Source organism: Photinus pyralis, unplaced genomic scaffold (assembly GCF_008802855.1).
Source record: "Photinus pyralis isolate 1611_PpyrPB1 unplaced genomic scaffold, Ppyr1.3 Ppyr1.4_LG10, whole genome shotgun sequence".
NCBI lineage: Eukaryota > Metazoa > Arthropoda > Insecta > Coleoptera > Lampyridae > Photinus > Photinus pyralis.
The window spans coordinates 8,242,810-8,268,034 of NW_022170250.1; the positions used below are offsets into that span (position 1 = coordinate 8,242,810).

The 25,225-nt window shown below is 39.2% G+C and overlaps 3 protein-coding genes and 1 long non-coding RNA gene across 7 annotated transcripts; 1 reads left to right on the forward strand and 3 right to left on the reverse strand.

Annotated features, from left to right (window-relative positions):
- Positions 1-2,940: 2,940 nt before the first annotated feature.
- Positions 2,941-11,603, reverse strand: LOC116162228 (cytochrome b5-related protein-like). Of its 4 annotated transcripts, none has more exons than XM_031475782.1 (6): positions 11,445-11,603; positions 10,975-11,196; positions 4,134-4,525; positions 3,903-4,094; positions 3,637-3,858; positions 2,941-3,588 (listed from the first exon to the last, which is right to left on the reverse strand). In XM_031475782.1, the coding sequence occupies exons 2-6, from the start codon at positions 11,185-11,187 to the stop codon at positions 3,270-3,272; spliced, it is 1,338 nt and encodes a 445-aa protein (XP_031331642.1). In that variant the 5' UTR covers positions 11,188-11,196; positions 11,445-11,603; the 3' UTR covers positions 2,941-3,269. The 4 variants fall into 4 exon arrangements, with proteins under 4 accessions (XP_031331642.1, XP_031331639.1, XP_031331640.1 ...); XM_031475779.1 differs by having other exon boundaries at positions 11,324-11,603; XM_031475780.1 differs by having other exon boundaries at positions 11,254-11,603.
- Positions 11,604-17,289: 5,686 nt separating this feature from the next.
- Positions 17,290-18,037, reverse strand: LOC116161842. The gene is made up of 3 exons (XM_031475315.1): positions 17,905-18,037; positions 17,751-17,851; positions 17,290-17,701 (listed from the first exon to the last, which is right to left on the reverse strand). Exons 1-3 carry the CDS (start codon positions 17,977-17,979, stop codon positions 17,563-17,565), a joined length of 315 nt encoding a protein of 104 aa, XP_031331175.1. The 5' UTR covers positions 17,980-18,037; the 3' UTR covers positions 17,290-17,562.
- A 4,948-nt stretch (positions 18,038-22,985) lies between these two features.
- On the forward strand, positions 22,986-24,017 carry LOC116162136 (translational activator of cytochrome c oxidase 1-like). Its single transcript, XM_031475675.1, has 4 exons — positions 22,986-23,177; positions 23,225-23,378; positions 23,426-23,518; positions 23,567-24,017. Exons 1-4 carry the CDS (start codon positions 23,012-23,014, stop codon positions 23,943-23,945), a joined length of 792 nt encoding a protein of 263 aa, XP_031331535.1. The 5' UTR covers positions 22,986-23,011; the 3' UTR covers positions 23,946-24,017.
- Positions 23,220-24,821, reverse strand: LOC116162137. Its single transcript, XR_004143498.1, has 3 exons — positions 24,032-24,821; positions 23,410-23,984; positions 23,220-23,360 (listed from the first exon to the last, which is right to left on the reverse strand). It is a non-coding gene; the product is annotated as an uncharacterized LOC116162137 (long non-coding RNA).
- Positions 24,822-25,225: the final 404 nt, after the last annotated feature.

Genomic DNA, 25,225 nt, shown 5'->3' on the forward strand with positions numbered 1-25,225 from the left:
AAATTCCAAAATTTCCAATATATCGAAATTCCCAAATTTTAATAATTTTGATAATTGAATTCTCAACATTTCAAAAATTCTAAAATCTTAAAACCCCTGGTTTAAAATTTCCAACATTCTCAAAAATCTCAAATCTCCGAAATTTCATTAGGCACAAGGTTTAAAATTCGCAAAAGTTCAAATTCCCACAATTTCAAAAATTCAAATTACAAAATGCTATCCGCCCAAACTTTCAAATTCCCGTATTAAAAAATTCCTGAAAATTCTAATAACCGAAATCCAAATTCCTAAAATAAAATTTTCAAAAATCGCTTACCGAAAATTTCTCTCATATTCACATTTTAAATACCAAAATTTCAAAAATTCGAAAATGTAGACTTTCCAATAACTATATCGAAATTCCCATAATCCCAAATTTTCAAAAATCTTAAATTATCTAAAATTTTCAAATATTAAAAAGACTCAAAAACCTCAAATGGGCAATGGAATGTTGAGAGACGTATTGGAAGGATCTGTGGAGGAAAAGGAAGAAAAATCTGAATGAATTGATGATTTGAAGAAGGGAGCAGGCTATGTGGGTATGCAGAGAGAGGCAATGGACCAGGAGTTGTGGAGCAGGGATTCACTTAAGAACCTGCCAGCTGGCAGACAAGTTTAAAATTCACAAAAATCAAAATTCCCATTTCAAAAATTTTCAATTCACTAGTTACTAGATTTCACTTATTACTTATGTAGCACTTAATTTAAATGTGCGGTATTTGTTTTGGACGAATGGTCTTGGATTACGGTCCTGACTACGTAATTGCGTGTGAAACGCCAGCTTGTCGCCGAAATTAATGGAATGTTGCAATTGTTTGGGTCAATAGTTTCCGGATACGGCACTGTTCGATTATTGGCGTTAGAAAAGTGGGTAGAGCCAGTCTGGCGGAAGATAATGAATTATACGTGACAGTTTCTGATGAGTTGGGTCCGTTTCGTGACGCAGCCTAAGAACCGCTTACGCCGATGGTTCTAGCAGAAATGCCGACCCCGAGGTTTCTGGAATTGGCAGAATGAGTAAAGCTGTTCATTAGTCTCTCTATTATACTGTTATGTGCCGAACTCCCATATTTCGTACGTTTGCAAGATTTTGTAAACTTCCCGAGTTAATGGATTACCCAAGTTACAAGATCTTTAGTTGAAACTTTCACAGCATGAACGACAACAAACATTAATTTTTTATTCATTTTTACAGGCGGCACTGGGTGGAATAATAATTGTGGTGATAACGTTTCGTATTTAATTTATCCCTCTACTGTTTCAAGCTTTACTTTATCACAATCCGCTCCAATATATACGGATGGCCGTCCTATAGGGTAATTACAGTATTTATTGACATACGGGAGGTAAAATTGAGGTATTTTGTCTGTTCAACTTGCTTTGGTTTGTAAAAAAGATTCCACGCTTCCTGTTTGTTCTCCATTCCATAAAATGCATCTCTTGGATTATCGTTATTGGTCTGACCTTGAAATTGGTTAATGTTGTGCGCGTCAAGATGGCGCACGCGCATTCTTCAAATTCCAAAAATTTGTAGTGTACTTAACCCCCAGGTTCTACGCTAACTTCACACTACAAGAACACGGAAATAAAATAAACCCGGCAACGTTTAAAAATGGCCACTCGAATGACTATTTCCTCTAAAACTAAACAAGATCCCGCTTAAATTTGAAAAGTGGCACGTGATAAAACATCTAAGGCAGGGACCCCTTACGTTAGTTGTAGACAACGCCTTGACCTGAAGCACAGTAGGGAAGGAACGTTAAATAAAACACTGAAATTGGAAAAAGTTTGTTTAATAATGATCGTAATTATCATGATTGTGAAAACCCGGAAAGTTAGTTGATGTACATTAATATAAACAAAACAAACAAAGCCAAAAGGTGTCGTACTCTCGCAAAAGTCACTGCCAAGGGTAAAAAGAGTACGACAAAGAAAAACCTTGCAGTTTGATTAAAACAGTCCAAAAGTTAATAAACAAAATATTTTGTAAAAATTTAAGCAGTAGTTAACAAAGATAGTAAATGCATATACACAGGTTGGTTACACACAAGGCTAAAACAAGTTTTTGGGGACAATGGGTCAGGTAGGAGCAGGTACCAAGATTCTGAGAAATGGTGAAATACACAGGATGTGACTCATCTTTGGTGCAATAAAGTCCTTTTGTTGAAAGCAAGATGGAAAATTACATGGCCTTGTAGGCAAGTTTGACTAAAAACAAGATATGTGGAAATTATTGAATCGCCACTCATTTAACGCACATAGAATCTAAACTGAAGAGCTTTGATTAGCGTAATCTCGCTCCTGCAAGATGGGTAGTCCGCCCCTGGTTTCGGGGTTTCGAACCTACAGTTGGATGTCGAAGACAGTGCACGGAATTAGGTGCCCTAACACATAATTATAGACTACAGTTTCTTTTTCCACCTCCCGTGACTGCTTCATTCACGGAGAAAATTGTTAGTAACAAACAACAAGTCAGTACATACATCAAACGAATCAGCAATTTCCACATATTAAAATAAAATGAAAACTTACATGAATGTAACTTCAGGGACAAGACCAAGTAATCAACATCAATAAACATAAATTAAGCAAACATTACACCAAAAATGTAAACAATTATAAACAATAGCATAACGGTATCACACATATGATTGCATTGCGGTTAAACAAAATAAATTTCAAAGACAGAGATTCAAACACACAACAAATATAAAATGCGGCATACAAAACACAAATACGATATAAAGAAATGCAAAAATTACTACCTGCATTAAATAACACAAAATAACAACACATTTATGGAGCGACGCGTTCACGACCGCCATTCAAGACAAGATGCCAAACGTAACTCCCGTTCGTGCTTTCTAGGTGGCGCAGGCAGCTTTTTTTTCCCACCTAGAAATTGCATGGTTGCCAACTCTCAAAAATGTATGTATCGTCGTAAGTTGTATATACAGGGTGGAACCTCTCAAATTGTAGTTTTTTTCTACAAAAAAAGTTCTTCCCGGGCATCACTCTGATAAATTAGACATCCATAGTAATATCTAAATGTAAATAATAGTCGTGCAATGAAAAGATCCACACTACCGGCGCCAGTTACAAATTTGGTCCTTCTAACCAAATCAACATGTGCGGGTTACAATCTCTAATGTTCTCGGTTCCCAAAACAAACCAAATGTGACTCTATACTAGTTTATTTCTTTGCTTTATTAAAATTACTCTCTAACACTTCAGCCCTTATCGAAAACTTTAGTATGGTATCGAGATCGTCCGACTGGACGGCTACTTGTGTCTTCCGTGGACAACCGCCGAAAGTAGCCCCCTACAAATTCGCCCTTACCGAAAACCTGCAAATCTAATTTAAACTCCCTCATCGTCTCTCTGAAGACGGGGTAGAGGTACTGGATCACTCCGTGATCCATCACGGGAAACAGGTGATGTAAAACGTGGTCGCCTAGGAAGATCAGCCCGAGAAAGTGAGTGTTTACCATTCCGATTTTCTCGCCTGCCGTATCCACTTGGCTGACGCCCCAGTCGCTTTCGTCGTACCTGAAACGCGAGCAAGTGTTAATCGGGGCGAGTTTTGGGGTTTCGCACCTGGACACGTCGCCGTCCATGAAGATGTCGGGGTGGTAGTGGTTGAGCGTAAAACCGACCAAGCCAAACCAGAAACCGTTGACCAGCATTATAAAGACCCACATGGTCAGTACGTTGAGCGGGGGTTGCTTGGTAGCCACGTAGAGAAACAGAGGCAAAATCCATGCCAGCAGATCGTCTCGGATGTGCTGCGATTTACCCGAGAAGATCCACTGGTATAACCTACAAATTTTCGCTGTAAACCGAATTTGGAAACGTGCACTCACTTTATAACGTGCGGTCCTAGGAAGAACATGGGCCACACCATCAGAGGAACGTAAATGTACGACAGATACTTTGTGACAAATGACTTTTTGCCAGGATACAACAGCACTAACGGTTCCAGCATGTGCGCCTGCAGGTCAGAAACCGAATTCGGAAACGCATGGTGACTAAGAACGTGTACGATTCTGAAATCTCTAAGGGGGTTTTAGAGCTTGGGGTGTAACTAGTGTTACCGAGAGTTGAGCATGAACACGTAATTTGGGTACAGTCGGAAATTGTCCGCCTTGTGATAGTAGTTGTGACCGGCGACAAGGGTGAACGCCATGCAAATTCCCGCGCTAATCCCAATCGTGTGACTGGAGTAAAGCGTGGCCAGCGTACTCAGTAGCACCGACACAACGAACAAAATGTCAAATATCCAATTCGATGTCTTGATCGGGTCTTTCGGCAGGTGCGGCAGAAGTGAACGCACCCTGCCCTTAAGCGTCTTGTAGAAGCCATCCTCGTGGAAAGTGAACGGCGAATTTCTTGGAGTTCGTGCTTTACGAACGAAATATTTCGGTAGCAGCTGTTCTGCTTTGGACGATATGTGATGGGACTCCCAGCTTTCGGTTATGTCCAAACCCTAGAAAAATACTTGGCTTTAGTACATTGGGCGTGCTAACTTTAAAACGCCCATTAGAGTGATTTTCATTCACACAGGACAATTTACCATTTGAAAACTATTACGATAAATTCGAACAATAGCGTACATTTTGAAACCTCATGCAAATTCCTTCGTGTTTTTATTTATACTTAGATACAGTATGTTCGCTTATGGAGGAATGTGCAGAATTAAATCGAATTAATTCATTTTTGTGTTCCTGTTGCTGCAGTTTGAGGTATCGACATTAAATTGTTTGCAGAATTTCATTTCTTTTACAGGTCTATATGTGTTTCTGTTTCTTTACAGGGTGTTTCATCTATGGGCGAATTGCGTTAGGTCAAGATTGTTACATATTGCACTTGGCATTGAATTTAATTAATTAATCTAATATTTTGCTACAAGCTCCCTTGCTTTGTTTTTGTTGTAATGTTAATTAACGGAATGCTGCCTGACTTGCACCAGATATATTTATGTATGTGTACCTACGATTAGCGCCTTCCTCTTCTATACAAAACAATTTCCTTTTCTCACTTCCGTTCGTTCCTTAACAAAATACAGCGTCTGCGAAACAATAGCTCAAGGTCGCTTGCCATCTGGCGGTGACCTTGGTAAGTAGGTCGAGGTAAGTCGCGTGCCACGTGGGCGGTAACCATGGAAAGTAGGTCCAAGGGCCTCGACAACCTAAAAATGAAATATGGCAGCACAGAAGTTGGGTCATTGACCTCTGATAACCTTGAAACATACACATTACACAAATGGGACTATTGACCTTCGATTGCATTGAAAATAAAACATGACTTCATTGACTTCTGATAAACTTGAAAATGAAACAACGCAAAAATCGAGACCATTGAACTTAAATTACCACCAAAACAAAAAGGGTCATTGACCTCTGACGGCAAAACATTGGAGGGCATTGAATATTCATAACCTTGAAAATGAAATGACACATTAAAAATGGGGCAATTGACCTTTAATGACCTTGGGAGTAAAATGTTGCGTATTTGCAAGACCACAAAGTGCCCTGAGATGATCTCAAAAATTAAACATTAAAGCAAATGGAGGTCATTGAACTGTGATAACCTTGAAAATGAAATATGGCACCACAAAAATTGACCTTTAATGACCTTGGGAGTAAAATGTTACGTATTTGCAAGACCACAAAGTGATCTGAGATGATCTCAAAAATTAAACATTAAAGCAAATGGAGGTCATTGAACTGTGATAACCTTGAAAATGAAATATGGCACCACAAAAATTGACCTTTAATGACCTTGGGAGTAAAATGTTACGTATTTGCAAGACCACAAAGTGATCTGAGATGATCTCAAAAATTAAACATTAAAGCAAATGGAGGTCATTGAACTGTGATAACCTTGAAAATGAAATATGGCACCACAAAAATGGGGCCATTAACCTTTAATGAGCTTGAGAGTAAAATGTAGCATCCTTGAAATAAGACCACAAATTTGGGTCATTGACCTGTGATGACCTCGGAAATTGAATATTCAACAGAAAAAATATTAAAGGTCATCGAACTCTGATGACCTTGAAAGTGAAATATGACACCGCAAAAATGTGACCGTTGACCTTTAATGACCTTCGAAGTAAAATGTTACAACCTTGAGATAAGACTCCCCAAAATAAGACTATTGATCTGTGATGAGCCCGAAAAATGAAATGCTACATACAAAAATTGGACAATTTACCTTAAAAATGAAATAACATACTACAAGAATGAGAACTTGAAATTAAGGGTCGTTGACTTGACCTAGTTTCCAAGGTCACTGATCACCACGGTGACGGGCGACCTTGAACTGGTTCAGGTTCAACCCTATATGTCTACTCACGTGATTATCTTAAAACTAGTTAGCTTACGCCGCAGTAACGCTCTTATCGCAACGACCGGATGAAAACATGAGATAAACTTTTCCAAATACTGTGCAAATAATTTTTAACTGAATAAATCTAGTCTTTTAGCACGTTTGAACTTTACAATTGAGTAAACAAAATACAAGCGATTATTTAAACAATATTAACAACATTAAATAATTCCTATTCAAAATAAAATTGATGTATAATATGATCGGATTCGCTCTTATCCCAACTTACAACTTTTAACGTTACAAACAATTGAAATGCACATACAGGGTGTCACACCGTTATTGCAAGTACCGAAACCAAATAAAACGTCCTTGTGACGTAGTAGTTTACGCATCAATGTGCTTAGATAATTATAAACAACAAATTCTCGGTTCTGATTTCCTCATATTGTTGTCCTACCTCTTGTTAATTGCTTCTTTTAATATTAGGATTGACTTTTTGCTTTGTTAACGCGTTGATCAGTTGTTCTTCTGTGGGAGAGGGTTGATAATGCGCCGTTTCGGCTACTGTGATGCTTCCTGATGTATGAATGTTGAAAATGTTATCCTCCACGTTGGTACGCCAATGGCGAAGAAAAATCGGGAAGGTTGTGATCAGATAAAGCGCCAAATTTAAATATCTCAATAAGATCAAAATCGATACGTTACCTGAATTATATCTTTAAATCAATAAATGCTGTCAAATACAGGTCAGCTTTATTTATGATGCAAACGTTATAGGAACATTTTAATTATAAATTTAACTTTGAACGATATAAAATATGAAATATGAAAAAGAGATCGAACGTGAAATTAATAAAGACAAACGGGTGTGGGTGCATCACGTATGGAAACAACGACCAACTGAAGGCGAATTTGTGACATTGTACAAGAAATTGGTGGACCAAATTCCATAAAATGTTTACAAAAGCGGAGTCGAAAACAGAAAATCACGGTAGTGAATACCAAAAATGTCGTCGGCAAGTTATCCCAGAATTAGTGTTTGGTGACGGCCGACAGCACTATTTGCAAGTGATGATCCCTTTAAAAAGGAATGTTTTGGTATAGAGTTGATACCTACTGCTACGGCCCCACCTTGGGCGCCAAAATAGCGTAAACAGACATACACTCTTAACAAACCGTCGCGAACCAGCCATTTTTTTTGTTGTCTCCAGTATTTAAAGAAACACCACCTCCATCATACAATAAGTTCCTTCGTCCGGTATTTACAAATAAAGCGCCAATCAAAATAAGATTAACGCCAACTTCGAAGGAACGCGCTTGAAGTCTACTCTTCTTTTTTACGACACGCGCAATTGTTCGTAACACACGTGGATTACTCTTGTCTGCGCCAGATGTGCATTTTCCTTGAAATTAACTAATTATCGCCTGATCAAAAGTTCGTATCGCAAACACCTTAATAAACACCTTACGCAAAATTTGACCAGATGTTCCCACATTTAAACACGCACTTTAACGTTCTACAATTCGTTACACAATTTACACAAGCGATAATAAAATTAAACAAACAAAATTACGCCATTACAAACAACACTAAGATACAAATTCAAATGAAATAAACCAATTCAGTGCTCATGTTGGACGGCGCTGTCCGTCCGTCCGTTTTTCCATCCGTCCTTCCGTCCACCCGAGGCCGCAACTACTCTTCTTACAGTTTTCAAGATATTTAGTTCGTTCTTTTTGCATTCGGTAGCTTATAGCTCTGGCACCTCAACCAAGAAAAATCTTAACGATTCTATTGTCGAGATATTTTTTGAAATTTTAACCAAAGATTCTCCTAGTGAAATCAAACATATCGCATATTTTAAACATCATGTGTGCGCATGCGCAGATTGCGTAATGCTAAGTGCATAATATAATAAGCGAATAAACCGGATTCGACGATCTCACATCTCACATGTGATATGTGAAAAAGAAGGAAATCGTCGCAGATGTTTTCCCCCCACGCTACCGCCGTTTTTGTGTTTTTCCCCATAAAACCCCCTCCGGAGGGCAAACGGTAAGTACCACGGAATCGCCGCCACGGTTTAGGCGGGTACCGAGGATGGGCGCGGAAGGTAGCATAGAGTAAGAATTTTTATCAACCCTCCGTGGGTGGGGGAGGGAGGGGGTTGCCCGTAAGAGGTGAAAAACGCGAAAAAACATGTTTTCGGACCTGGCGGGAAGTTGTTCGACCTATGTGGTGGGCACCTTCGGAATCAGGGGTGACCACTTTTCGATTTTTGTTTCGATTCGTCTCGACTCCCTCCGGGAGGTAGGGGGAGAGGTGCGCTCGCAAGGCCGTGCATAGGTAAAGTCGCTACTTTGAAAATTCGTAGCGGACGAAGGAGTGGGGATACGAAAAAACTTTATGGTGCGCGCGATTAGCTCTCTCGGTCGCGCGAACGATTAGGGTGCTGGCGGAGGCGCGCGACGCGAAGTGGAGCGCATGGGAATTTTTTGATAAAAAGTGATGCTCTTCGGGGGTAAAAAAAAGTGCATGCGAGCGGCTGCTTGGTGCTCAATACTCGAGCGTTTACTTAAAGTGCTCGGCGTTCGAGCGCTTTTTTCCGCTCGCGAGCTCTTTTTCCGCTCACGAGCGCTTTTTCCGCACCTGAGAGTTTTTTTCCGCTCGTGAGCGCCTTTAACCGCCCTCAAGTGCTGAAGGATTAAGCGCCGCTCGCGAGCGTTTTTCCGGTATTGAGCGTTTTTTTCTGTTCACGAGCACTTTTCCCGAGCGCTCACGATAAACCGCTCTAGCACTTTTAGGAGTGTTCGGAACTCGAAATCGGTTCCGCTTTGGGAAACAGCTCGATGCTCGCGAGCATTTTTGGGGCAATTAGAGCGCTCGTCGCTCGAGCGGTTTTTTAGAACGCTCGACCCAGCTTTGAAAGAGCGTTACGAGAAGGCGAAGGTGGCGAAACGCACGCGGGACATCGCGACGCTTCGAACGCGCCGTGTGCCGAGTTCGCACCCCCCGCCTTCCTCCCCGGCATGGAGGGAAAGGCAAGAAGTCATAGGGGAGAGGGGGTGTATCGGTTGGGTTTTTTTGAGTTAGTTCGAGGGCGCCCGGGTGGAAACTAGATCGCGGGCAGGCGGGGTACGTGAGGAGGACGAGGCGTAGAGTGACGTTTTTGAGGGTTTTTTTTGCGAATTACTCGAAAACGTGCTCGGAGATTTTAATTAAATTGTAGTCACTTTAGGGGTGGCGGGGGAGAGGGGGGGTGTCGATAAAAGAAAAATGAGTTTCGGGAAGGCGAAGGTGGTGAATCGGACGCGCGACATCGCGGTGTTTCCAACGCACCATGTACCGATATCGCCCCCCCTCCCCCCTCCACGCCATGTAGAGACAAATTTGGGACGCCGTAACGGTAGAACGGAAGCATGTATCGAGTTGCGGTATTGCGTGCCGGCTTCGTAGATCGACTGGAATTCAGAGGCGTCGGGTCGCACCCCCTCCTGTCCCCCCGAATTGCGCATAAATGGCAGCTTTCTCTTATTTTGGGGTTTATTCGGAAACGACGAGTTCTAGAACGATGCCGTTTCTTACGTTGGGTTGCATTCTAGAATCGACGGCGATTTGAGATCGGACCTCCCCCCCCCCCCATGGACGTATTCAGTTGCGTTTTTTTGCGCGTTGACCTCGCAGTGCGATTGCGCTTCCGAGGCGGCGGATCGGGCCCCCCTCCCTCCCTCCCACATTAATTATACATGACAATTTTGGCGTTTATTCGATAACGAGGGGGGCTAGAACCATGTCGTTTTTTATGTTGGATTCCAAAATCGCTCGGTCGCGTTCTAGAATCGACGGCGATTTTTGTAAATGTGCAAGGCGAAGCCGAGCAATGTGTCAACGGACCAAGTGTGAAATTATGTGACACACACGTACCCCCCCCCCCCCAATCGCCTATGCGCATGCGCAAAACGCAACTTCCTTACTTATGGAGCAATTTGAACGGAATTTGTGTGATAGGTCTCTCTAATAAAAGCAAACAAAATGCATAGTCGTACTGCGCATTATCAAAACTCAACTTTCTTATTTATGCAAGTAAACGATAAAGAGTTGTATGTCGTCTATAGCATGGAACGAAACGAGATAGCACACATCAGTATCCAAAACCGAATAGGTATATATTACACCAAAAAAATGAAGACAGAAGTAAAAAATACCCCATTTTCGGCGCAATTTGTGCGAAATAAACTCACACTAGCGAAGTCTTCAAATGCGCCGCCTTTTTGCCAACCTATACGATGAGATTCAATAAAAAGAGGCTATCGATATATTGGTGCTTTTTTGAGCCGAATCAAATTTCTTATCCCTTTTTTTCGTATTTTATAAAATTCCAACGTTACGTAAAAACAACCCCTAACAACATTCTCGCAACAATTAAGCAAAAAACTATACTGATCAATTGTGAGGATTTTTCCACTCAGATTAATATTTTATTTATAACGTTTATTGATATGTGAAGATATCTACGCTCCAAAGTTAAGTGGAATATCAATTTCCAATTCCGAAACATAAAGTGCATCGATTGATGGGAACGTGGTGGAAAAGCGACTTACTTGGGTCGTTTCGATCCAAAATCTTCCGCCCGGATGCGTTTCGACAAAGTGCGTCAAGTCGTATAGGCCGTCGTGAACCCTCCATAGACCTTCAGCTCCGTCGAACCGTTTCTTATCCTCTAACCATTGATCCGCCGACTTTATGAACGAATCCATGCAGTCACCCTCGTGTATTATTCCCAAGGTGGACGGTCTTCTTTGGGCTTTCGCCATTTTTGCTTTCTACAGGGTGGAATTGTTAAAAAAACGTACAAAGGAGACTTACTTTTGGTTTTGTACCTAGACGTTACCACTGACTAGACAAAGGTTTTGCAAGTGACTAAACATGACCCGTGAGACCTTCACTTACAGCAATTGTGTTGCATTTTCTCACAATCAGCATTGTAAAAGGAATCTTCCACGGTTAGATAATTTTCTTCTCTCTCAGTCTGCTATAGGTACGTAGTACGTGCTTCTTCAAACTTACTCACCTTTTAGCTTCACCGACTCCACGTCTTCTCCAAACCATGCAAACGTTCCCGCGGTGGTGCCCGAGCCCAAATAATTCCCAGATTCTTGTACAATAAACTCGCTAACTAAACTTGAGCGGAAATATCCCAAACGTCTTCAACAACTATAGTCGAGTCTTTGACCCGTAGTGCTGGATATCATATACTGATTATGTGTTATTTTTATACTATGATTATTCTACAATAGAAATTGAGTGAAAGAGGAAACCAAAACATTTATTTCAATAAACAGAGGATCGCAAATGATTCGTTTGGAGGCTACCCTTAAAAATACCCAAAATTGCATTTTTGTTCACTGTAAAATGTCACAAGAAGGATGGATACTGGAATTGAAATGCTTTGTTTTAATTAGAAAATCCCAACTCAATTCCAGTCCGCTCCTTACTGGAAGAATATTTTTTGAGTCCCTAGTTACTTGACATTTTAATTACCTACTTGATGTTTTATGTTGGTAGAATCGACGACCGTATAATTTATTTTGTTTTGCAAAGTTTTTTGACCCTTTGACATTATACACATGATTGTAAATTAAAAAATTTAATAACAATTTCATTTATAATTAAATAACAATAAGTTTATAACAGTTGAAATATTATATCACTTACACATACACAACAACAGCGCGAACCATTTATCACTTCGGCGTTGAAATTGAAACTATCCTGAAACGCAATTCTATTTGCTTATATAGTAAACTGGAGCGTTCCCGAAGTCTTCTGGAATGATCTAAAGCAAAGCACGTCATATTTCCCGGAAAGATTATTCCATTCGTCGTTGAAATTTGTCTAGACCCATATAATTACTTATGCTCTTGGTCCTCCTTGCTTGGCGAGCAAGCACCATGGCCAGTTTCAATCTCATAATGACTAAACATAAGTACTTGTATAATATTATTTCCCCCCATGAATGATTGGCATGTGGTTTTAGGAGTTTTGTATTCTCTTAATTGTATGATATTTTTCTGTTGGTTTTTTTCTTATACTGGTCTTGTGTAAACAACATGGGTTTAAACACCCTGTATATGAAAAATATCTTATTTTAGTCAAGTAAATCTGGGATTATTTACGAATAAGTACAGAATGTGTTTATTTCATTTGAATTTGTATTCCTGTAGTTGTTTTTCCATTTTAGAATTGTTTGAAATTATGTAATTTATTTAATTTAGATAAAATGCATTAGATAAGATGGTTAAATTTGGCGTACTTTATGAATGGTTTATTGAAGTGTTTGCGATAAGAACTGTTCAACGATGTGCGCTTTATTTCGTCGTAAGAGGGGACGCGCGATGCGTTCTGTCAGGGCTGACGGTCTTTTTGAAAGACCTTGAGGAAGGAGGACGCCCGTTTTGATTAGTTAAAGACGCCTGTTTGTCCGTTTTATGGAAAAAGTCTATCAAGCCGGCAGTTAGTGCAACGTGAGCCATTTTGTTAAGATCCTCTTGTTATTATAGTTAACAGAAAGTGAAGATCAAAAGCTGTCAGCGCTTGTGTTAAGTGCGCCCTGTCATCACAAGCCAGACTATTATAGGATACTTAAAAGAGAAACAAACAATTTTAAGATTTTCACCTGCGTGCGGTGTAATTTGTCCAAACAAGCTTTGTAAGCTTTTCTTTTCTTTAGGAATTTTGTTTTAATTTTCATGCGTTTCAGAATAAATTTTTGTCATAGTCAATCAATTGTGTTTATTCGAACCCTTTGTGCGATCCGGATAGAGTTCTCATGTTATATTTTTCTTTTCATGTCAGGTGCTAATGAACGCATTTCCGGAGGCTACCAGCTACACAGCAACTGACATATTTTTCCCTTGGATTGTTTCCGATGCATTGGAGTACTGTTAGGTGAAGGGCGTGCGTGGTTTGACGATATGTTCCTAATTTGTGAGACCTTTAGATAATATAGCCTTACACACTATATTGCCTGGGGTCGAACCAGAGAGTTACTCTCCAGCTTTGGAACCATGTTGCGAGGGTGTCATGGGTTTTCGCAACATTTAAGATTTTTTTTTTTCGAAGAGCTACCAGGATTGGCGAAAATCCTTTAGGTGGGTGCTGCAGGCTATACAATTGTTTTTATGACATTAAAAAACATTGATTTAAACGGATTTAAAAAATGAAAAATTAAAGAAACGAAATTTTTTAGTTTTTTAAAAACATCTTTTTGGAATCTTTTCTGAATTTTTTTAAATTACTGAAATATTTTTTGAATATCATCCCTGGTGTCATTTTTGAAATTAAAATTTTGCAGTCTTTTTCATGAAAATATACAGGGTGTTCTATTTAGAAAAGTGAGATAAGGTGTGATAAGTTTTCCACCTAAACCATAGCCTAAACCCGTATAAAGAAACTGTTTTAATAAACATTTTCCTATAAGTATCTTGTAGGTAAGAAAATTGACAATTGCCCCCCCCCCCCTCATATCTCTTAAGAGAGCGAAATTTCACCACAAGTACAAGACTTTTTTTATAACGGAGATACCTTATAAAAGTGTCGAAAATGGGACTTCAGATTGAACCATTTCCACTAGTGTCAAAAATAGTGGAAGACATTGGACATTTTGAGGGTAACTTGAGAACTACTTCTGGACCATATGAGCTAATGAAGATATTGACAGAACTTGAGGAGAATTTGATCGGAAATTCATAGTAGACGAAGCTTAAAAAAATGAGTCTTGAAGGCTGAGCGCTCTTATGAGAGGAGGTAACGCCGGGTACTGAATTATCGAGCCGCCCCTCCCATCCAGGTGATACATTTGTTAGCACTAGCAGGATAATTTTCTCGAAAAATACGTCAAACACTGACGCACTTATACCATGCGATCAAAAATGAGTTGCTGTCAAGTCACCTTTGGAATTTTTGTTTACATGGGAAATCGTACTTAAATTGAACTTCCAAAGGCGACTCGACAGCAACTCATTTTTGATCGCCCGTCAGAAGAACCGGTGAGTCGGGGTGTATAAAATACCCGCGTGAATACGCTGAAGTTGATAAATTCTCTGAAGTAATTAATCCATTATCAACAAAGACACACTTTGACCTAAGGAAAGCTGAAGCTGTATAAAGCCAGTACAGGAATCAAATCAATCTGGGAGGATCGTCAGGGAAATTCATCCACATATTTCGGGCCATTGCCAATTTCTGTAACTTCATGTACCACGAATACGAGCCTTGACCTAGGGCAATTTTTTAATTGAGACAACTTCAATGGGAGTCGATGCGTCTTCAGTCAGAGGGGGAGGGAGCATTTTTCTCCAATGCGATACCTTCCTTACTAAGGTACGGTTGGTAAAAAAAAGACAATGGAACATGAAATAATCTAGACACAAATTGTCCAGGAAAAATGAGAAAGAAAGGGAAAGGGGGGACGAAAAGCGAAAAAGTAAAAAATAAAAAATCAAGACAATGACACAAAAAATAGAAATGCTAGTAAATAAGAGGTTAAGGAGACCAGAGAAAAATAAGAAAAAGAAGAAAGAGGTACCGAGGAAATGCGAAAACGAGTGAATGCAATAGGAAGGTAGTAGAGAGAAGGGGCAAAAGAAGAATAAGAGAAAGTAAGCAACGTTGCATACGGACATGCGTAAATAAGAAGAGGAAAAAACGAAAAGGAGAAACAAAGGTTTACCCCTTCTTAAACGAGAAAACAAATCGAAAAAGTGGTACCTAATTGAGTAAGGGGAAAAGAAACAAGAAATGAAGGAGACAATAGGACAAATCAAAAGAGGCCAAGAAAGAATGAAGCAAATAGGTAAAGTTGGGGATAAAAATGACACAAACTAAAAAACAAATGGTGAAATAGGTAGCGGAGCAAGAAGTGAAGAGGAAGAAGGTAACACAGAACACATGCTATGGAATTGCATCAAGTAGGTGGTAAGAACGGAGAGATGTGCTGGAAGAGGAGTGAAGAGGTGAGAAGTGGATGAGGGGATATCAAAGAACATGAGCCAAAAGTTTTGCCACTTTGGCGTCAAATAAAATTGATTGCTTTAAGTAGTGGGGTAGGAAAAAAATGAAGGGGGAAAATGCAAAAAGAAAAAAAACATAAAGATGAGACAAGAGTACATAGCAAAGTGTGAAGAAACAAGGAGACAATGAAGCGAGAGAAGAAATGTGTACCTAATAAGAAAAAGAAAGCTGGGAAAAAAACAGATAATATAAGAGAAAATAAAATAAGGAAACAAAAAGGCAAGGGAACAACGAGACAAAAGGTAAATAAGGTAAATAAAAAAGGAGACATGGGAAAAAGTATAACGGAAAAAGGAAGGGGAAAATGGGTTTGTAAAATAGATAAAAGAAGACAAAGGAAAAAAGAGACAAGGGAAGCAAAGAGACAACCAGAGACAGACTAACAGAAATCAGAAGGGGCAAAAAGAGTACACAAAAATGTGAAAAGTATAGGTGAGAGGTAAAGATACAAAAGGCCAAGGAAGACAGAGGGAAAATAAAACAAAAAGATATAAGAAAAAGGATAATTGTTGTAAATGTGTTTGCGTGCCCTCGCTGGGAAAACCGATTTCAAAATTTTCTTTTTTAATTATTTGAATTGGAATTCGTACTTTTGAACTTTGTGCTCAATTTCGTTAGAATTATCGCGCGAACTTTTTAGAAGTTAAAAAAATCCCCGTCGACTTTTAAACATTCTCCAAAACAATGGTTGCGTTGCGTAACGTGGTGCACCATTTTTAAGAAATCTGACAACACGTAATTCCACGTGGGAATACCGCAAGTAGAGGGGAAGACACCGCTTTGGAAAATTACATGGCCTTGTAGGCAAATTTAACTAAAATCAAAATATGAGGAAATTACGAATCGTAACTCATTTATCGCACATAGATTCAGAAGAGCTTTGATTACCATAATCCCGCTCCGGCAAGATGGGTAACCCGCCCCTGGTTTCGGGGTTTCGAGTCTACAGTTGAATGTCGAAGACAATCACGGAATTAGGTGTCGTAACTCAATTTTCACTACAGTTTTTTTCCACCCACGTGACGGCTTCATTCACGGAGAAAATTGTTAGTAACAAACAACAAGTCAATACATATATCAAACGAATCGGTAATTTCCACATATTAAAATAAAATGATCAAAATTTATATAAATGTTACTTCAGGGACAAGACCAAGTAATCAACATCAATAAACATAAATTAAGCAAGCATTACATCAAAAACGTAAACAATTACAAACAATAGCATAACGGTATCACATATGTGATTCTGCATTGCGGTTAAACAAAGTAAATTTCAAAACAAAGATTCAAACACACACAAAATATAAAATGTGGCATACAAAACACAAATACGATATAAAGAAATGCAAAGATTACTACCTGCATTAAAAAAACACAAAATAACAACAAACATTTATGGAGCGACGCGTTCACGACCGCCATTCAAGACAAGATGCTCAACGACGATAACCGCCGTCCGTGATTTTTAAATGGCGCAGGCAGCTTTTTCCCACCTAGAAATTGCATGGTTGCCAACTCTCAAAAATGTATGTAGCGTCGTAAGTTGTATATACAGAGTGGAACCTCTCAAAATAAAGAAAAGAGAGAAGTGCGAAAAACTATAACGGGAAAACAAAGGAAAATAAGTTTGTAAAGCTAAAAAGCATAAAAGACGACAAAGGAAAAAAGAGACAACCAGGAAATTCGACAGGGAATGAAAAGGGGCAACAGGAGTAGGTGTAGGTAGTTAAAGAACAAATGTGGAAAACAGCTTGCAGTAGATACCTTTGATTCGATGGTGTGTGGGACTTTATCCATAAACTACCCTAAAATCTACCCCCTTCTTAAACTAAAAAAACGAGTATCAGAGAGGAATAATATAATAATCTCAAAATATAGGTATTGTAAATAAATACTACAATGCTACAAACAATTATCACAGTTATATAAAATTAAATTACAATTAGTCAGTAATACTTACCGTTATTTATACAATATCTCAATTACCGTTAAGTCACTATATGTAGGTATACGCCTATAAGAATTCAAGTCGAGATCTCTATAATATTTTAAGGCTATTAAAAACTGTAAGCTAAAAAAGATTTAAAATCCGATCTAAAAACAGAAGCCGGCATTCACTTAAACGAATGGCGATTAATTTCAACGTCGTCGACGGGATGCGTGGCGACGAGAACGTAGGTGGCGTGACGGTTCCTCGTGTATCGTACGCCGGCCGCCACCGCCAAGGCGAATATGACTAGCAAAATTCCGGCCCTACGTTGAGAACGAGTTACGAGACGAGCGTTGGAAGGCGTGCACTTACCAGAAGAACCATATTTCTAAAGTCTTGGTGCAGCACTTATTGTCACCGCAGCAGTACTGACCGATATCGCACAGGTCGAACTCGCAGTAGTCGGCAGTCACCTACGACGAAAGGGGTGAGTTTCGAGAATTGTGGTAAAGGGGTGAGAACTCACAGTGTGAGGGATGAGTAAATTAAATAGGCCCAGTATGGGCCAAATTGCATTTAAAACGTTCGTTATGTCTGCCATTGTTTACCTGTGAGGATGTGGTTGATGACTCGCACACGAGGCTCTTCAACAGGGTGCAGCTGTGGCTGGTTACATGAACGCCGATTCGACTCGTCTAACACTAGAGGCGCTGGTGTAATTTACAAATGGCGTGTATAGGTGGTTGTAAACATTGGGTTAATTTTCAAGTTATGCTTATCGTGCGTGAGTAGCACAATTTCACTGTTCACAGTTCAAATGTTTGAGAAGATTGTGTTTGTGAATAGCTTTAAGCGTAATTACAGTGACAGCAGTGATAGAATGTTATTCAAAGCGGAGTGTGTCAAAGAATGCAAATTTTCTATTCCTATTTTTTGTTGTGTAATTGCACTGTTCACAATTAAAGGGTTTGGAGATATGCGTTAGACGTCGATTACTTAAAGTATCCTTATTGTTATGGTTGCATAACTGCACCGATCACATTTAAAATTCTTAAAAGAACGCTACGAGTAAAAAATAAGAGGAATTGCATTAAAAGGGCACGCGACGGAAATGGATAAAAAGGAGGTTATATAAGAGTGGGGTGAAGCGTGTAACCATTTTGGCAGTTGCGTAATAAAACAAAACTGACATGGTCTCTTCTGTTTTATCATAAGTTAAGTCAACATAACTGACAAGTACAACGGGATGGTATCGTGCTCTTTAAGGTGTAATTACCTTGATTGCAAAAGAAATTTTAGCAAGTGTATTTACTTTTACACCCCTAAACACTACAACCTTGATTACGTAAACAAAATGGCGGTCTTCTCCCACCTATGTTAATTACAATGTGCTACCACCAGAAGTCTCGCTATTAACCTTGAAAGGTTCCACCCTGTATACGCACGATACATACACTTTTGAGAGTTGGCCACCATGCAATTTCTAGGTGGGGAAAAAGCTGCCCGCGCCTCAGAGTAAGAATCTGAGCCCGCGCCACCTAAAAAGCACGAACGGGGGTTACATTTGGCATCTTGTCTTGAATGGCGGTCGTGAACGCGTCGCTCCATAAATGTTTGTTGTTATTTTGTGTTTTTTTAATGCAGGTGGTAATTTTTGCATTTCTTTATATCGTATTTGTGTTTTGTATGCCGCATTTTATATTTTGTGTGTTTGAATCTTTGTTTTTAAAATTTATTTGGTTTAACCTCAATGCATAATCACAGATGTGATACCGTTATGCTATTGTTTGTAATTGTTTACGTTTTTGGTGTAATGTTTGCTTAATTTATGTTTATTGATGTTGATTACTTGGTCTTGTCCGTGAAGTAACATTCATATAAGTTTTGATCATTTTATTTTAATATGTGGAAATTACCGATTCGTTTGATGTATGTACTGACTTGTTGTTTGTAACTAACATTTTCTCCGTGAATGAAGGAGTCACGGGTGTGGGAAAAAACGACTTTCAACTGTAGGCTCGAAACCCTGAAATCAGGGGCGGGTTACCTATCTTGCAGGAGCGGGATTACGCTAATCAAAGCTCTTAATTTAGAATCTATGTGCGATAAATGAGTAGTGATTCAATAATTTCTACATATCTTGTTTTTAGTTAAATTTGCCTACAAGGCCATATAATTTTCCATCTTGCTTTTAACAAAAGGACTTTATTGCCCCAAATATGAGTCACATCCTGTGTACCCTTTCTTAAAATCTTGGTACCTGCTTACCTGACCCATAATTCCCAAAACTTGTTTTTAACCTATATGTTACCCCTTGCATTCTACGTGCTACTTTTTGTGATGTTATAATTTTATGTTACGCTTTCTCATCATTACAAACAATTAACTTTACAGCACAATTTGATATTAATTTGACGACTGGTTTTTTTATTGGTAAGTTCTTTTTTTCCCAGCCTTCTACCATTTTCAAAGTTTATTTTTGCAATGTAATTTATTTTGACTTAAATTTCCGAGCTTTTACAATCATAATAATTACGATCACTATTAAACAAACATGTCACAATTTCAGTGCTTTATTTGTGTTTGATCACGTGCCACTTTTCAAATTTCTGCGGGATCTTGTTTAGTTTTGGAGGGAATAGTCTTTCGGGTGGCCATTTTAAATGTTGCCGGGTTGACTTTATTTCCGTGTTCTTGTAGTGTGACGTTAGTGTAAAACCTGAGGGTTAAGTACACTACAAAATGTTTTCGACTTTTCGCCGTGAAGGGACGGACTCAGGAATGGGAATGCTATAACCAAACTAGTTACGACATCTAAAAGTGTAATTGATCACGAATCTCAACTGTAAATGCTTGTATACTCTGCACGAGGGGTAAGCTACAAGTCTCCAGGGAGGCGACTCCCAGGCGAAGTTTTCCGTATGTGAGTGGCCTTGTATTTGGTCAGCGTCCTTGTGTTAAATTCGATCTTCTGCTTTCTTGTATCTTCCGGAAGCACTTTTTCTTGTTTATTTACTGCTGATGTTCGTTTTCTTTTCGGTGAAATTTGAAATCTTACGCTACCCAATGCAAATCTAGAACTGCTGTTTTCCACTGCGAGTCCGTTTTATATAGATCCAGTTATTTTACGTTAAAACGTTTTGCCCATCAGGATAATACGACGGCGTAAAGAAATCTTCTAGAAAGCTTCTCGTTGGCCACGCCCTGAAGGACGTCAAGTGTCTCCTGCAGCTGAAGGGTTATCCTCCAACACGGTTAAGTAATCCTTAATCTGTACTGTAACTAATGGACAGACGCAGGACGGCACCAGCTTCTCTGCAAATAACTTCCTGAAACGCCAGCGGCATGGAAAAGCGGTATGAACTGTATTGGGTGCCTTGTCCAATCTATGTGGTATGATTGGTTAAAAGAATCATATAAGGAAGTAGGCACTAGAATCCATGAATACATACTGTAATGTTCCTAGGGGTCTATCAAGCCGACACTGAAAACGTTGACGTACCCTATACTTACCGTTTTGTGCTTAAGAAATGACAAGAACAAATAAATATATTACGCACACAAGACTATGCCACGGAAACCTTCTGCGGGACAAAAACCTCGGCATAGGCCACACAAATACATGAAATAAATCACCTACAGCAATAAAATGCAAGAGAAACTACACATAAATAAAACATCTCAAATTGTATGATAAAAATCAGATAATCAAATTAAATGCAATTAAACAAGTTCATAAGAACACATACACAAGACATCATAAATGCAGTGGAAAACATGATAAATCAGTTCAGTACAAAAACACATCAAAATCCCCGTACGATCAATTAAGATAACACAACTCGTCAAATAAATAAATTGCATGTACATAGGAAACATGTACTTTACTCTCTACTCCAGCCTTCATTAACATAATTTTATTTAACACGAAAAGTACATGTCAGAATGCCAATAGCAAGTATTCATGTGAAAATCGATTATCGCTCAAGCAGAACATATTTTAAATAGTGGAAATGTTAATGGGAGGGCCCCCTATTCGCATTGCTAAGATGCTAAGAACTGCAATCCGCACGAGACGAGTACACAACAGATACAGCGAAAGATCGAACTGTATTAGGTACCTTCTCCACGGAGACAGAAAGAACCACTCGCACACACAAACATCGAAACATGAAATAAGAGACCCCGCTCCGCCTTCGTATAGCTAACGCACAAGAACTGCAGCGCGCCACGAATAAGAAAGTAACAGATACAGCGAACAATCAAACTGTATGATAAGTACTTCCCTCAAGGAATAGTTACGATTCAATCGAACCGAGCAACATCGTACTGATAATCAACTCCTCGTGAATACAGAAATAAATACTTAATAAAAGAAAATAATGGCATAATTATCTGTACAGTATAACAAACAAATATGATTGAGATAACGGTACTCAAAACAAAGGCATGGAGTACCGAGTACGCCATGATTCAGATATCGTAGTTTATGCAAAATCAGCACACTGTAAATAATATCAAATTGTGGCAAGAAATTCAATGATTAAATAGCTAGTGCAAGAAAGAATAAAATGGTTACTACGTGTAATCAAGAACAAAAAAACCGGGAACGCGGGATGCCTTCCGTCCTTAGAGAAGCTTCGTTACGAAAATCCCCTAGTATTCGGCATAAGGGGAACCTTAAAAAACACCACACGATGCATTATTAGTTTCTTTTTTACAATTTTTGTTTTATTTTGGTGATCAGTTGTAAATAAACACGTTGCAAGTTCTTGAATGTTGTTTGAAAGTAATAGAAATTGTAGGTGGCGCTCCTCAAGGATCATCCTAAGGGCCACTATTGTTTCGCCTGTTTTCATTATGGTTTTAGTCCCACGTTTTGCCCAGTTTTCAACTTTTTTTAATCACAATGTAGGTAGAAGTCACCTTGTTATTTGAACTCGATTGGGTAAATCACATTTATCTCCGCGCTCTACCGAAAACCGGATTTTGCACCTTTATTTGCGGGAGCAAAGTGGCGTGTTTCCTTTTTCCATGGAAAGCATATCATATTTTTGTTTCAGATGTAAAGGTGTGTTGCCTAACCATAGGTATCACAATACCTAAATCAATTCTGAATCAAATAATATCGGGCGATTAAAAAAAATTGAAGTCGAGTCGCCTTTGGAACTTTAATCGCCTACGCCGACTTTTCTGCCAAGTTTCATTCCCCGGCCAAAGTGGAAGACTTTTCACGATTACTGTATACAGTGAGCTTCGAATTTTGCTAAGGGTTTGCTAGGGGTAATTCACCGCATAACTTTTCATGAGTTTTTGCAAAGATAATTATTATCTTTGGTTTTTGTTTGAAAATTCAATCCACACCACACATATTGACACGAGCCGCCACTGATGAGATTTAAATCCTAAAACTTACTGATCCTAACCTAAAAGAGTAAATGTCATACAATTCAAATTTCATACAATGTGAGGTTCGGTTTATGTCAACCTCTTTGCGTAATTTTCTTAAACCCGGGCCGCTATTATTCACTCAAAACCATTAAATTAAATCCAAAACGTGCTCACAGTGATAAATAAACTGAAAACTTATGTAAACGACGAAAAATCAGTTTTAGGTTATATTCTTGTAAAGCATGTACAAAAGACTACTAAACGTAAACTACCTATACAACTACATCACTAAACGACAGGCTGGACATTCCAAATGGGCCAATATAAAGCACACGAAGTCCCTAAAAGATAACGAACGATCGAAATTGTTTACTAAACTATCGCAACAAATAAAAGTCGCGATTAACGGTACTTGCCCTAAACCGGGAGCGGTTTTTCACTATCTTCGTTTGTAGAGGGTGGATCGGCGAATCCGAGCGCAAATCTCAGGCTGGAACAAATAATCGCTCAAGCCAAACGTTCCAATATGCCGGCGGCGACGATCGACAGTGTCATTAAAAGCACGCAGAAGGACAAGACGCAAATGAAAAGCTTCACATTCGAAATTAAGTACGTATCCGATCGAGTTAACGTTACTCACCCTTTCGATATTTCAGAGGGCCCGGTAACTGCATTATACTGTGCGAGGTGTGTTCGCCTAACGTGACCAAGACCAAGCAGGACATCGCGTCGATGATGAAGAAGCATTCGTGAGTGCGGACCGGTTTTGACTTTCTCGGCTACAGGGTCTGTTTCAGGTGTCGGTACTCGGAGAGTGGCGGTCGGCATTTCTTCGATCATAAGGGTGTCATCCAGACGGAGGTGCCTTCGGCGTTTAGTGGGAAATTGGCCGATGACATTTTGGAGGCCGCCACTAATCACGCGATCGAGTGCGAAGCTGAGGACGTGGTGTTGGTTGACGACAATTTGTTGCAGTTCACAAGTGACCCGCATAGTTTCATGAAAGTGCAGAAGAACTTGGAAGAGTTAAAGTACAACATTGTCGAGGCGTCCTTAGATTATATTCCGATTAGGAGGATCGAGTTGAGTGACGATGATATGGAGAAGTGTTCGAGGTTCTTCGATAAATTAAGTAGTGTAGACGATGTCGTAGGGATTTACAATAATATTGCGTAGACTGTTGTATTATCGGCTGTGAGAATGACTAAAAACCACCTGCAAAAGTATAATGAGTTTTTCTACCGCAAACAATGGACTTTTACCTTAATGTCACCGTTATATCCAGTTCTCAAAAGTGAATCCTTCTTCAACGCCGATTCAGTCACCTTTTTAATTCTGATATCGATTTTTGCCTTACAGGATTTATTCCGATTTCTGCTGGCCACGCTGTTCTCCTTGCAGATGTAAACTTTACGATAGGCCATGCGTAGAGTCTTCGGAAACGTGTACTTAACCACCCATTTTGAGTTGGTTTGTACTGTGAATCGTTCCACCCATCGATCGCACGCTTTACTCCACGTACTTTCGTTACTTAGCTTGGTACGGAGCGACACCGAAAAGTTATCGTCCGAGATCACATTCTCGTATTTAATTATCTTGCTGTGTTGATCTAATTCGGTAAAAAGTATTCGTAGTCCCTCTTCTAATGTTGACATTGTTTTAAAAAACCCATCCTTTAAAAATGTAAAAGTGAAGTAAAGTAAGGTTATGTTCGAAGATTACAGTGTTGCCTAAGAGATCAGTTTGTTATTTAATATACAAGGTATTTCAGCCAGACAAAATATAAACGTGTGGATAGTTGAGGTACCGGAAAAATTTCTATAGTAGATTATCCTTCGTTTAAGCTCACGTTACCGGTGTATTATGACATCATCACTAAATGTGTTTAATTATTTAAATAGCATCTTTCGATCAATCGAAGGAGTATGTAGGCACCCTATAGACAGTCCTGCATTGTGGGTAGAATACCAATTACATGAACGAATTTTATTAACCAATTACTGTAAAAAAATGTTTCGGTAGTTGTTTGTAACACATTGTCTATGTCGCGATCTTTTATTAACAACGTAGACATTATCATTTGGACGTAAAGGAAAAATCATTTTAATATTTTTATCATAATAACAACGCCCGCAGTACTGTCGAGAAGCGACTGCAATCTTGTCATACCTTGTCACGAGCAGAGCCACCGCTACTTTCATGGCAGAACGACCACGTCGTTTCGCGGTACTTTTGAATTTGGGTAGCAGTTTCTTTTTATACACAATGGGAAAGGAAATTGAATAAAAACTCATAGTTTTGTGCGAGACGAGAACATTATTTTACACACCTTGTTACGCACACAACCAGCCGATGTCAGGCAAACCTTCTTCAGGACAAAAACCCTGGCATAGTTCACACAAATACACGAACTAAATTAACAAACACAACAAAAGAAAGTCGACATTCGACATTTT

Coding starts and splice junctions, on each gene's coding strand:
- LOC116162136 (XM_031475675.1), top strand. CDS start 23,012: ATGTACAAAAGACTACTAAACGTAAACTACCTATACAACTACATCACT. Junction 23,379..23,425: donor AGCTTCACATTCGAAATTAA/GTACGTATCCGA, acceptor TCGATATTTCAG/AGGGCCCGGTAACTGCATTA. Junction 23,519..23,566: donor TCGATGATGAAGAAGCATTC/GTGAGTGCGGAC, acceptor GGTCTGTTTCAG/GTGTCGGTACTCGGAGAGTG.
- LOC116161842 (XM_031475315.1), bottom strand. CDS start 17,979: ATGGCAGACATAACGAACGTTTTAAATGCAATTTGGCCCATACTGGGC. Junction 17,852..17,904: donor ATTTACTCATCCCTCACACT/GTGAGTTCTCAC, acceptor CTTTCGTCGTAG/GTGACTGCCGACTACTGCGA. Junction 17,702..17,750: donor TTAGAAATATGGTTCTTCTG/GTAAGTGCACGC, acceptor TTCTCAACGTAG/GGCCGGAATTTTGCTAGTCA.
- LOC116162228 (XM_031475779.1), bottom strand. CDS start 11,356: ATGCTGATTGTGAGAAAATGCAACACAATTGCT. Junction 4,095..4,133: donor GTGTTCATGCTCAACTCTCG/GTAACACTAGTT, acceptor AAACCCCCTTAG/AGATTTCAGAATCGTACACG. Junction 3,589..3,636: donor ATGGACGGCGACGTGTCCAG/GTGCGAAACCCC, acceptor CTCGCGTTTCAG/GTACGACGAAAGCGACTGGG.